This window comes from Drosophila subobscura, chromosome A (assembly GCF_008121235.1).
Source record: "Drosophila subobscura isolate 14011-0131.10 chromosome A, UCBerk_Dsub_1.0, whole genome shotgun sequence".
NCBI classification, from domain to species: Eukaryota; Metazoa; Arthropoda; class Insecta; order Diptera; family Drosophilidae; genus Drosophila; species Drosophila subobscura.
The window spans coordinates 1,172,642-1,185,603 of record NC_048530.1 but is presented as its reverse complement, the minus strand read 5'-3'; the positions used below and the strand labels follow the sequence as shown (position 1 = coordinate 1,185,603).

General features: G+C 40.3%; 1 protein-coding gene across 2 annotated transcripts; it reads right to left on the bottom strand.

The window, feature by feature from the left end:
• Positions 1-5,109: 5,109 nt before the first annotated feature.
• LOC117898471 (lanC-like protein 3 homolog) lies at positions 5,110-7,094 on the bottom strand. Of its 2 annotated transcripts, XM_034807915.1 has the most exons (3): positions 7,037-7,073; positions 6,877-6,962; positions 5,110-6,760 (listed from the first exon to the last, which is right to left on the bottom strand). In XM_034807915.1, exon 3 carries the CDS (start codon positions 6,675-6,677, stop codon positions 5,415-5,417), a length of 1,263 nt encoding a protein of 420 aa, XP_034663806.1. In that variant the 5' UTR covers positions 6,678-6,760; positions 6,877-6,962; positions 7,037-7,073; the 3' UTR covers positions 5,110-5,414. The 2 variants fall into 2 exon arrangements, with proteins under 2 accessions (XP_034663806.1, XP_034663797.1); XM_034807906.1 differs by having other exon boundaries at positions 6,877-7,094.
• Between the last annotated feature and the right edge of the window lie 5,868 nt (positions 7,095-12,962).

The following is a 12,962-nucleotide window of genomic DNA, read 5'->3' as shown; positions in this document are numbered from 1 at the left end:
ATTGGATTGTCGAACGATGATGAATCCGGCAGGGTGACCGTTTACGGTATATTTTAAACTTTTCGGTATATTTTGACGTCGAAATTGAGTCGACGGTTTATGTACGGTATATCGGTATACATAGGCATATTTCGACAATTGTTCAGTATATTACGGTATATTTGAGAAAGTAGCACATTTTTGAGAAGATTACAAACAGATTTCAAACACTCACCAACAACCATCGATAGTCAAGAAAATATCGACAGCCCTATCATCGAACTGAAGTACCTGGTCAATGCGGACTCATCGTCGTGCGACCATCCAATATCGCGTCAGCGATTAAATACCAAAAAAAAAAAAGATTTCAAACAAAATTATAGACAGGACTGTGTTGCATTCGAAGGAGATGGATAGGCGAAATACTGGATATGGGAGTATTTTTTTGGAGGTTGGCAGGTCGATAGGCGAAGGGGCAAGGCGATCAACGGTGCCGGTAAGAGAGAGGGGAGATTTTAAGAGAGGCTCCAATATATTGCGGGATCCACGAGCCAGCTCACCCACACCCTCAAATGAATGCCATGCCATGAACCTAGTTCAAGGGCAATAGAAGAGAAGAGATCAGCTGCATTATGAGGGACTGCATAGACTCAGCTACGCTGAGCATGCAGTTAGTGGGGAAATAACCATCGCCAACGTGGAGCACCAAATTGGGAACAGATCAGAAAAACAACAAGCTGACCAGCTGGACAAGCAGAGGAGTTTTTATCCGCATCCAAAAATAGAAAAGATAGAACAGGCTGGCCTCCTGGATTTGGCAACATTTTGGCTCCCCTGTCCGGGCGCGAGCACAACAGCGCCACCAACAGACAGATAATAAATAAATAAAAACGCCCACCTTGCATACATAATTAACATATAAATATTAAACGTAATATTCAAAATTAATTAACCGTCCCATATATATTTATTCCCCATATTTATGTAACCATTTATATATAGTTTTCGTATATATATTTATTTCATTATTTATCTTTATTTTCTGTAACCAATTATTTTCCACCCAATAAAATAAGTTGAAGAGGCGGGAATAGGCGGACGCGCCACCAAGATTTAGTGTAGGGATTTATAGTTAAGAATGTGTTAAGTTTTTGAATTGAATATTATAACGTTGAAATGAATTGCTAGATGTGTTTAGAAGGGTGGGGGAGGGGACCACAGCGGCGAAATGGAGATCAGCCGCCGCACCTGGGAAGGAGATCTGAGGTACTCTGAGTCGGATCTCAGATTGAGTACGTAGGAGATAGACCATCGGCACCTCAGACTTGTCCGCGTCTGTGTCGGAGAGATAATTGTCCGTTAGATGTAGAGTAACGTCCGTTGTATTTTTTTGAATTCTCGTTTGCTTTGGTATTTGTTCGAGATGTCCGAACAGTTGGTTTGTTTGTGCGACTTGGGGGCCTGTGAAATCCCTATCCCTGGGATGACTGGCTAGCCGGCCTTGCCCCAAAACCAAAACAGGTTCGTAACACGTTTGTCGAGGAAAAACGTTTAGCTGCCAATGTCAGAACCGAATGATCGTAATAGCTCCTGCTTCAGAGCACTACCTACCGTTTCGTGAAATGGGCTTATATTGCCCGTATCAAAAGCTTTCGTGTGAGCGACTATGTTCTGAAGAGACTTGAATAAAAATCGAATTTAGAAATCGATTTACTAACAATAATGTTATATACAAATATGAGAGAAAAATGGTTGGACAAATTACCTTAACCCAAAGCAAATTGAAGGGATTACGATAGTGAATAGGGTGAATATAAAGGAAAATAAAATTTTGTATTTTAAGGTCCACGAAGAAAGGAAAGTTATCTCCAATTAAGATATAATATGGTGATGATACTTTTTATTTGAATAAATACATTTCCACGGTATCTTTTACGGTATATTTTTGGAAAATGAAAAAGTATATTTCGGTATATTTTAGAAATATACCGTAAAATATACTGATGAAAAATAATTTATTTATTTCAGCCTAGTACTCAGATAGAAAAACACGTTTGCTAGCAAACTGTGGAATATATTTTGCTTGCAGCAGAGTGTGACCAGAGGTGAAAACCGCATTCCGTACGACTACACTTCTCAGGCAGATGTGTTGTTTTGTTTACCTTTTTGATAAAACAATAAATGCAAAATGGATCCATGCAGGAGATTGCTTTTAGTGGGATTGGCGGCTCGTGCATGATTAAACCCATATCTGCAGGAAAGAAACCAGGACGGTCGTTTGTCTATACATTTGAGTTTTATAAATAATATAAATATGTGTACATTTATGGAAACCCATTAGACGATACCCTTTGCATATTCCGCAGTTTGAAAATATGACAGAGAATTTGCATATGGCTGGGAATAACATCTGCAGACTTCTTTGATTGGTGGAGCAGCAAGGCCGTGCCAAGAAATATTTGCGCCCGTTGCAAAGTTGTAAAACGGTGCCTCCAAGCACCCTTCCTATTCAACATTGGATAGTTTCGAGCCCAGACTGTCGCCATCGCCCCTTGGCACGACCCTGTGGAGCAGTACTTGGTCCCAAAAGGAAAACAACTTAAACATTTTGTTAACAGCCCAGTCGGGTCTGTGTCTTGGCAACATGAAGATACTTGCGTTCAAATACGTTAAACAAATTCAAAATGCAAATAAATGCTATATATATGTATATATATATATATTTATAGAACCAATAAAATTTGTTTCATTTTTTTTTTGCCGTTTGATGGCTTTGATGGCTAAACGAGCTTAAGTCGTTTAGAATCACTGTGGTCATTTATCTTTCAACTTCAGCGGCATTGTTGCCTCTATTTGATTGAGACTTTACTATCTGTTTGCTGGGTACCCTCTCGGAATATAGAACAGATCTATGTATATTTGTCGAGCTGCTAGCAACATACCACCGAATACCACACAAATACTATCAATCTATCTATCATCCTATCGTCTGATTTTTTAGATTTTAACGGCCAGTTAGTTTTTCGATCTGAGTACTTCCTGGCGTACAGCCGCTAGAGAGTAGTTTGTGCGTGACAACATTTCTTATCGGTTCTATACGAATATAATCCCAGATTTTTCTAGCGGCCCCTTCTTTTTATCTGAGTACTAGGCTGTAAAGTAGAATTTTCCGAATCTTATGGAAATTCGATTAATATATCCGATAAAATGGTTTATTCTTTTAAAATATCAATAGAAAAGCTCTTTAAATAGCAGGAAACTAAACAATGATTGCTGGTTGCTGATTACTTAAGTTGATTACCGTATGATGTGAATTCTAGTTTAGGAGCGAGTCTCATTTAAAAGTGTTATCCACTTTCAATTCATATTGCCAACTTCTCTGTCCTTTCAGGCGATACATTTTGATAATCTACTCAGAAGTGTATGGCCACAATTAAACGAATATAAAGAGGCTTGCACATTGTGCACCTATAATCCATTCAGAAAGGTACTCAATGTGCATTGTTCCGCGTGTGTTATTTTTTATCCTGCATCGCCGTAAAAGCTATTATTAAACCCGATTTCGAATCGTTGCACTAATCTACTCGACAAAATCCAACTTTTTTTCCGCTTCGAACCAAACCAACTTTTTCTGATAGACTGGGGGCTTCAAATGTTTTTTAAGAATTATAATTTTTTTCTATGGCAGAACTTTTTTTTTTAAGAATTTTTAAAGTCTGGTATTATTTTGTAACAGTTTTTTTAGAGGTAGCGCTTTTTTTCACGTAACTTAAGTATCTTACATCTGGTTGTAGTGAACTAATCTGTTCTAAGAAGCTGATAAATGCATCTATAAAGTGCACCCAAAAACTTCATGGTTTTAACTTACCGTTTGAAAAATGTAAAAGGGTTGATTTTTGGGAGGTATTTTTTACGAAATTTAGTCTTTGAAAACTCAGGAAAAGTCGAAAAAGAATTCTGTTCAGTATTTTTATGTACAGTTGCTTTAATTGGGAGTGGTTTAAGGTATTGCTCATTAAAATCTATGGAGAGACGGCTGAGCTAAAATTGTTCAAACAAAACTAAAAAAATAAAAAAAATCCAAAAAAGTACCTGTTGGAGGGTGAGCGCCCAACTGCCAGAGTATTTCTGACCTCACACTCGAAAAATACTGAAAATATACTAAAATTATAAAAAATCCTTAACTATGTCGGTATTTAACGGAAAAATACGGTTTTTTGTTGGTGGGTTGAACGATCTAGCTCAGCCGTCTCTCCATAGAGTTTGACAAGCTATACCTTAAACGACGCCCAATTAATACACCAATATATAAAATAAAAATAGTGGAGACAGGATTTAATTTTTTTTAGACTTTTCCCGAATTTTTAAAGTAAATATTTTTTAAAAAGTAACTTACTAAAATCAACATTTTTGCATTTCAAAGCTTAGTATTTTTCAAACGGTAAGCTAAAACCATAAAGTGTTTGGGTAACCTTTATAGATCCATTCATTAGCTCTAAAGAATGACTAAGTTTATTACAAACAGATTTAAGATACTTGAGATGTGTGAAAACAATACCAGTTTTTTTTTAATTCTTCAAAAAAAGTTCTGCCATAGAAAAAAAAATGTTTATCAAACCATTTCTGAGCCCCATATCTTTCATAAGAAGTTGGTCTGGATCGAAGCGGCAAATCGTGTCGAGTAGTGCTATCTGACATTGTGTTGCCTTATTTAGTGATAGGATATTTTTTCCTTCAATATCCTTACAATGTCCTCCGCGAACCATTCTGAAATTCTAGCAACAACAAATACAACCGGATAGACAAGAAAAGGTATTTTATATCTTCTATTGCCTTTAGTTAATGAATTGTTACCTTCGTTTCTTTTATTTTTTCCAAGACAAACACTGGGTCTTCATACTAATCAGGATACACTGCTAAAAAATCTTACGAAAGAAGCCCAAAAGAGGGTCCTATGTGAAGCATCAATTTCCTGGAAACAAGCACAGTTGCTTTCATGTAAACAACTTGTACCGAAATATTTGGATTGAACTTTGAATGCGCCTGTCGTTTCTATAATTTTTTCCATCACTCTACATATATGTATGTAGATGTCAATGCAAGTATGTATGTAAATATATGGTATGTATGTATATAAATATAATGTATATTCATGTAATATCTGTGTGTATAAGTTTTATGCATTATGTTAATTGCTTAGCTTAAAGCGAAAATATTTTTGATATGCGAATGACTGAGAACATTCCAGCACTTTCTGCGCTTACTGGTATACCTGAAATCGTTCTAAGATCATCTTAAACTGCGGCCCACCTCTATTTGGTTAACGCAAATGCCTTTGCGTTTGGCGTGAAAAATGACTAGAAGCCGTTTTAAGCATGCGTAGGCCGCGGATCTCGGTTTGATCCTTGTCCTTGAGGTATTCGGACTTTCTGGGCTTAGTGAAAGACATCCATGAAGGGAAAGTAAGCCTGTTCCGGTTCTAGTATATCTACCAAGAAGCAGACAGTGCCGGCGACTCCTTCATACAGGCTGTGTGGGTTATCTGGGATCCGAGCCCTATGTTTGAATTCAGAGTTGGTCAGCAGCTCCATGAACTTGTGCGCCCTGTAAAGGTACTTCATTTCGTTGGTTAGTCGGAATAGAAGCAAAAACACATAGCCGTTGCCAGCCACTCCGTGGCAGATGCCTGGACCTTTGCGAAGGAATCCCTTTTTCCAGACCAAATCGGCAGAGCGACGCAAGGATGTCAAGTACTTCTCCTCCTTAAATATCAAGTAGGCCTTTGCCAGCATGTAGACCGCCCCCGGAGCTCCGTGGCACCAGTGTACTAAGCGCTTGTCTCTTCCCGACCGCAAGTCTTCTAGCGCCACCGGAAAGTTGCCTTCGGCGTCCTGTAGAACGAGAAAGTAATCAATGGAGCGCTTGATTTCACGTAACTCGGCTGCCGGAGCTGATATTGGCACTGTGCGAAACCAGGGACTGTCTAGAAGCATATGAAGAATAGAACACAGTCCGTGGGCTGCTCCCAAGTACTCTGTTCCATGGTACTGGAACATCAGGGGCAATGGGGAATTGTTCATCTTGCTGTACTCGCGACCGCTTGTCACAATCATCTGGCAAATAGAGATTAAGTCGTCGTCGGTGATCTTCTTATCGGGTAGAACGTCGTTCAGCCAATAGCAGCCGGATAGGTAGCCGGCTCGTCCCACCAGCACCTCATCGCAGCCGTATTTTGTATGAATGAACTCCTTGCTGGAAGGAATACCTGACTTAAAGTTCGCCAGGTCGTTGGACAGCTCCTCGGTGTCCTTTGTTGCGTGTGATATGGCTACGGATACGGCATAGATTCCAGCATTGCCACAAAGAAAGGAGTAGCGCTCAGCAGACCGTTTCTTGAAGCGTTCAGCATTTGCCTTGGCATTCCGAATGAAGGCGGACGCATGCTGAAGTGCAGGAGGGTAGAGATCACGCGTCTGCTCGCAGCTGGCCAGCTTCCAGAACATGAAGGCGATGCCGGCATTGCCCACATACAAATCCCCACGGTCATCCTCGTCGTCACTGTTGGGATGACAATGCTCCAAAATAGTATCCACGTAGGTACAGATGAGATTTTTTATGTGTTCCTCATCGCTGGCGAACGCCGTGTTCTCGCCGCCAATGAAATCATGGAACGGGTTTTTTAAATATCGGCGTTCCATTTCCGTATGAGTACCACTATCCTGGTCAGGCGGTCAGTTGACTTTTCTGTTAAGCGTCCTGTTTTTTAGAACTTTTAATGTGCCTGTCAATGCAAAGAAAACTTTAGTAAAGGGCCGCTAATCGATCTGCCCGCTTAAGGCGCGGCCGGTGTCTGGCTCTCTCCTCTACACCCGCGTCAGGAACGAAATGTAGTTTTACCTGATATGAAAAATACCTGATAAGCGTATCGATTTGTAGACTATTTTGGGTTTGTTCTGTGGAAATATATGGTAATCCACTAATGTCTAGATAGGAAATGACTATATTTTTACAATATGCTAAAATTGCCGGGTTTTGGAGAGATTTCGGAAGTACTAACCAGCTCAATTTGAAACATTTACACAATAAATTGGAAATCCTGGCATCCTTAGCCCTGCTAAAGTCTACTAAAGTAGCGAGATGAGACTATCGCCTGCTAAACATATTTTAGCTTATCGATATATTCGTGCGAAAACATTAATCAATGGACGCATTTCATTACATTTAAGTGTCAGTCTAGTCTTAAAAATATACAACTATAAGGCCTGTCTCCAGCAACGCAAAAAAATTCCAGTCTGCTATATATTTTGTTGGTGCGTGAAACGTAACTAAAACAGGCTGACGAATCAGCTGTGTTTTATAAACATGTATACTGCAGTGGAAGTTTGAAATTTAAACTGTAAATAAACGAGAAGGGACGTGTGAGATGCTTCTTACGCGTCGGAACTTTTATACTCGAAAATGTTACACCTTTTCTTGATCTGTCAGATAGATGTAGATGTAGAACATCACTTGTCACGCCAACACGCAATTTTTGCTCGCCACTTCCGCTAGAGCCGCACACTACACTAAGCAGAGATCCAATCTGATCCCAATTCGGTTATCTGATAGATATGGTCACACAGTGGCGTTTTTAGTTTTATTTTATCTTCATTGTGGCTGTGGGAGATTTTCGCGTTTTTGAGGGGGCGGGGCTCATTTTTGAAATACACTTGTAACAGTGTGAGCATACAGAAATCTGGATGCAAAATTTGGTGGCTCTAGCGTTTATAGTCTCTGAGATCAAGGCGCTTAACAAAACGGAAGGACGGACAGACAGACAGACATGGCTATTGATGCTGATCAAGAATATATATACTTTATGGGGTCGGAAACGTTTCCATTTGTGCGTTACAAACATCCGTTATTCCCTACAAATACAATGTACCCTATTTACTCTTCGAGTACCATGTATAAAAATGCAAACGGTTTCCAGGTTTCTATACTATATGGTTATTGGCAGTACTCAGATCGAAAAGCTAACTGGCCGATTAAATCTAGAAAGTCAGCCGATAGAATCTTGTGGTATTCGTTGGTATGTTGCTAGCAGCTCGACAAATATACATGGATCTGTTCTATATTCCGAGAGGGTACCCAGCAAACAGAGAGTAAAGTCTCAATCAAATGGAGGCAACAATGCCGCTGAAGTTGAAAGATAAATGACCACAGTGCTTCTAAACGAGCTCAAGGCCATCAAACGGCAAAAAAATGAAACAATTATTATTGGTTATATACATATATATATATATATATATATATATATATATATATATTGCATTTATTTGCATTTTGAATTTGTTTAACTTATTTGAACGCCAGTATCTTCATGTTGCCAAGACACAGACCCGACTGGGCTGTTAACAAAATGTTTAAGGTGTTTTCCTTTTGGGACCAAGTACTGCTCCACAGGGTCGTGCCAAGGGGCGATGGCGACAGTCTGGGCTCGAAACTATCCAATGTTGAATAGGAAGGGTGCTTGGAGGCACCGTTTTACAACTTTGCAACGGGCGCAAATATTTCTTGGCACGGCCTTGCTGCTCCACCAATCAAAGAAGTCTGCAGATGTTATTCCCAGCCATATGCAAATTCTCTGTCATATTTTCAAACTACGGAATATGCAAAGGGTATCGTCTAATGGGTTTCCATAAATTAACACATATTTACATATATGATTTATAATACTCAAATGTATAGACAACGACCGTCCTGGTTTTTTTTCTGCAGATACGGGTTTAATCAAATTTGTCAGCGCTTATTTCGTTGATTGTCCTCCTCCTCCGCTAATGCAAAAGCCGCCAATTCCACAAAAAGCAATCTCCTGCATGGATCCATTTTGCATTCATTGAGCTGCCAGAATGGAGAAATTCATTTGCAGTGGCTATCCCCACCCCGCCGAGCAGCTTTTTTTTATTTTTTATAAATTCTCTCGAATATTAGCCTAAAATCTATGTATCTATCCTGCTTGCTGTTCGCGAACGGTTCGGTTAAACGTTCCGCACGTCATGCGGCAGCGCCCTTTGGTCGGTTGGACAGGAGGAGGGCTGAGTTCTGCTGTGTTCCGCGCATAACAGGCTTCGGCTTGGTGTCGCATGGGCCACTTGATAGTGCAGTCATTGCAAATCAACGTCTAAACAATCAATAGTCGAGTCGAGTCATCAACTTTCGCCTTAAAAAAATACGAAAATCTGTGGCAATCTCAAAGCCAGAAAGCCAAATGAGTTTCGTAGAAAATTACCATATTAACCTGATTGCCAAATCTGGATCAGATCAGATTAATTTTATTATAGTCAGAATTAAGAAATTGTTTTGCAGTTACAAGGCGTCCCCAAGTTGGATTTACTTACAATTCATACATAAGTATGTACATACATATGTATGTGCACAGACAATACATACATATGTACTGACTGAGTACCAGGTATACAACGTTAATTCTCGTTTTAACTTTTACAGCTTTCGTCGATTTCGAATAAACCCTATTATTTTTCATACCCGGTACTCGAAGAGTAAATAGGGTATATTGTATTTGTGCGAATAACGGTTGTATGTAACGCACAGAAGTAAACGTTTCCGACCCCATAAAGTATATATATTCTTGATCAGCATCAATAGCCGAGTCTATGTCTGTCTGTCTGTCTGTCCGTCTGTCCGTCTTGTTTGTCGGCTAGTTCTTATAGACTATAAGAGCTAGAGCCACCAAATTTTGGCTCCAGACTGCTGTATGCTCACACCACTAAGCAAACAACTCATAGAGACTGCAAATTGAGAAAAAACTGGCTGCCTAATCAGTATAGTGGATCGGCTCCCATTGGCTTCGGCTCTTGGTGAGAGAGCCTTCGGCTGAGAGAATTTGGCGTTGGCTCTCTTGAACATTGAACCCAAAGCGACTCTCGCAAAAACAAAGTTTTGTTTCCTCTTCAAGTCTGCTTCGCAATTTCATGTGTGCGGTGACACATATGTACATACATATGTACATGATGGCAATGCGTGTATCCATTCTCGACTTCAATTTTTAGTGCTTGAGACGTTTGGCATTTTTCTGTTGTTCTGAGATCACATATCCTTTTTTTCAAACTTGCGACTTTATGAAGCAGCTTGCCCCAAATAAAAATAAATTGATTTTGTGTATCCCCTCTATGCTCATATATTTCTTAAATACATTTAGGACGAAAGGGATAAACGGTTATAAACATCTAAATATGTATACATATAACAACAATTGACTTGGCGTTGCAAATATTTTCCATTAGAGTATTCAGCGTACACTGTGTGAATAAACATAAACATAAACATGTGTGAAGAGACACACACGAGACTGCGAAAGCGACTTGAAAAAAAAAAAAAAATAAAACAAAAAAATTGTTTTTCTTTTCAATCTCAAGAAGTTGGTTCTCCCTCTTCTCTTTCTAATTACTTAATTACTCGGTCAAATTTCACTGTACTTAATGTACAATGCTACAGGAACTACCTACTTCGATGCAGGATACGTTTTTCACAGGACCCTTAACAGTTCTACAGCTTTGTAAACAGTAAGCGTAGAACGTCCCCACATCCATCCTCGCTATAATTTTTGAATATGTCGCCAAACAATGATCAGGCAATCGCAGATCTTTTTGCAACATTTTTTCAAACCACCTATTCCCAGGAAAGCTACCCAGGTCATGTGTATCCATATAGTTTACCAAGGTCGATGGCATTTTTTGCCCTTTGGTTAATGGAAGCTCCTAACTTCATGAACTTCAATTACTTAAGCCGGTATTTTCACCGGGCCCTGACGGAGTTCCCGGCTGTGTACTCAGGTACTGTGCCGAGTCTTTGTGCGGACCTTTGCTTAAACTATTCACTCTATCCATCCATTCTTCTAGCTTTCCCCCCATCTGGAAGGAATCCTTTATAATTCCTCTCCATAAGAGAGGTAACAAGTCTGAGGCTAAAAACTATAGAGGTATATCCAAGTTATCCGCTATTCCTAAAATGTTCCAGCAAATTTTAACTTCGTACTTGCAACATCTTTGCAAATCACTTTGTATATCTCCAGCTTAGCACGGATTTATACGGCGACGATCAACAACCACTCATCTTTTAGAGTTTACCTCCTTTATCATTAAAGGCTTCCAAGGTAACTTGCAGACGGATGTTATTTACACTGACTTCAGTAAGGCATTCGATTCTGTAAATCTTGACCTTCTAGGGTTTCCGCCCAATCTTTTGACATGGATTTCTAGCTACCTGTGTTCTAGGTCTCAAAGAGTCCTCTTCAAAAACTCCTTATCTTAACCTGTTATGGTTACTTCTGGAGTACCACAGGGTAGCCATTTAGGTCCCTTACTTTTCACACTCTTTATTAATGACCTGCCTTCTGAATTGACAAATTCTCGAGTACTTATGTATGTATGTATGCGGATGATGTTAAGCTCTGCGTCCAGTATAAGGACATTTCATCTCACTCTCGCTTGCAATCAGATCTCAATAGCTTTCAGTCATGGTGTAGTGCAAATATGTTACACCTTAATGCTCGATGTTCAATGTAATGACTTTTAATCGCTCCAACCCCTTCCTGGCCCCTTACACCCTCTGCGGTAGTTCTCTTGAGAGAATTATATTGGTTGATGATCTAGGTGTTAAACTAGACCCCAAGTTAAAGTTTTCTGAACACATTTCTACCATGGTAAATAAAGCCATGGGTGTGCTTGGGTTTATAAAGAGGTGGTCAAAGGCATTTGATGACCCCTATATAACGAAGACTCTCTATATCTCGCTTGTTCGTCCGATTTTAGAATACGGCTCATGTGTATGGTGCCCTCAGTACAACATACATCAGGACCGTATTGAATCAGTACAAAACAACTTTTTGGGGTCGTTTGCGACCCCATAAAGTATATATATTCTTGATCAGCATCAATAGCCGAGTCGATTGAGCCATGTCTGTCTGTCCGTCAGTCTGTCCGTCTGTCCGTCCGTCTTGTTGAGCGCCTGGATCTCAGAGACCATAAAAGCTAGAGCCACCAAATTTTGCATCCATACTTCTGTGTGCTCACACTGTTACAAGTGTATTTCAAAAATGAGCCACGCCCCCTTCCGCCTCCGCAAAAGGACGAAAACCTCCCAAATCTACAATTTTGAAGATAGCAGAAAACTAAAAACGCCATTCCGTAGGGAATGACCATATCTATCTGATCACCAAATTGGGGCAGTATTGGAACCTCAATGAAGAAATTAATTAGCAGTGGCCAAACCCACCCCGTCCCGCAGATTATATATTTTTTTTGCATATTCTCCCATTCACACTCTCCTTCGCGCAGTGTGTGGCGTCTGCCCCTGCCGTTCCTCCGCCTCTGCCATAGCCGTGGCTAAACCCACCCCGTCCCGCAGCTTATATTTGTTTTTTGCACATTCTCTCATTCACACTCTGCTTCGCGCAGTGGCCGCACACTGGCCGCCGGCCGCTGGCTCTGCCTCTGCCGTGAGTCTGCAGTGTGTGGGTCTAGGGAAGGGGGGCGAGCTAAAGGAGCGTGTTGGTGTGAGAAGTGTTGTAGATGTAGATGACAGATGAAGAAAAAATTTAAAATTTGACAAATAACCGCTAATGTACAGATGTAGTACTGAGTGCCGGGTATAAAAGTTGTGACGCGTAAGAAGCGTCTCACACGTCTCTTCTCGTTTTAGCTTTGTCTTGTTTCTGATTTTGGTAATTTTTGCTTGCTTAGCTATAGTTGCTCTAGTTTAGTTGTGTTTAGCTCTAATTTTCTTCGAATTTTCCTCTTTCCTGCATGCTCGCGACCGGTTCGGTTAATCGCGCCGCGCGTCATGCGGCAGCGCCCTCGGTCGGTCATTGCATATCAACGTCCAGACAAAGCGAGAAGGGAAGGTATTACTGATCGGGTATCTGCCATTTCAGTTCAGATAGCCCGAATCCCATTGAGTTTTTGCGGTCATTGAAGTGCTTG

Excerpts from the sequence above, each read along its gene's own strand:
- LOC117898471 (XM_034807906.1), bottom strand. The coding sequence starts at position 6,677 with ATGGAACGCCGATATTTAAAAAACCCGTTCCATGATTTCATTGGCGGC.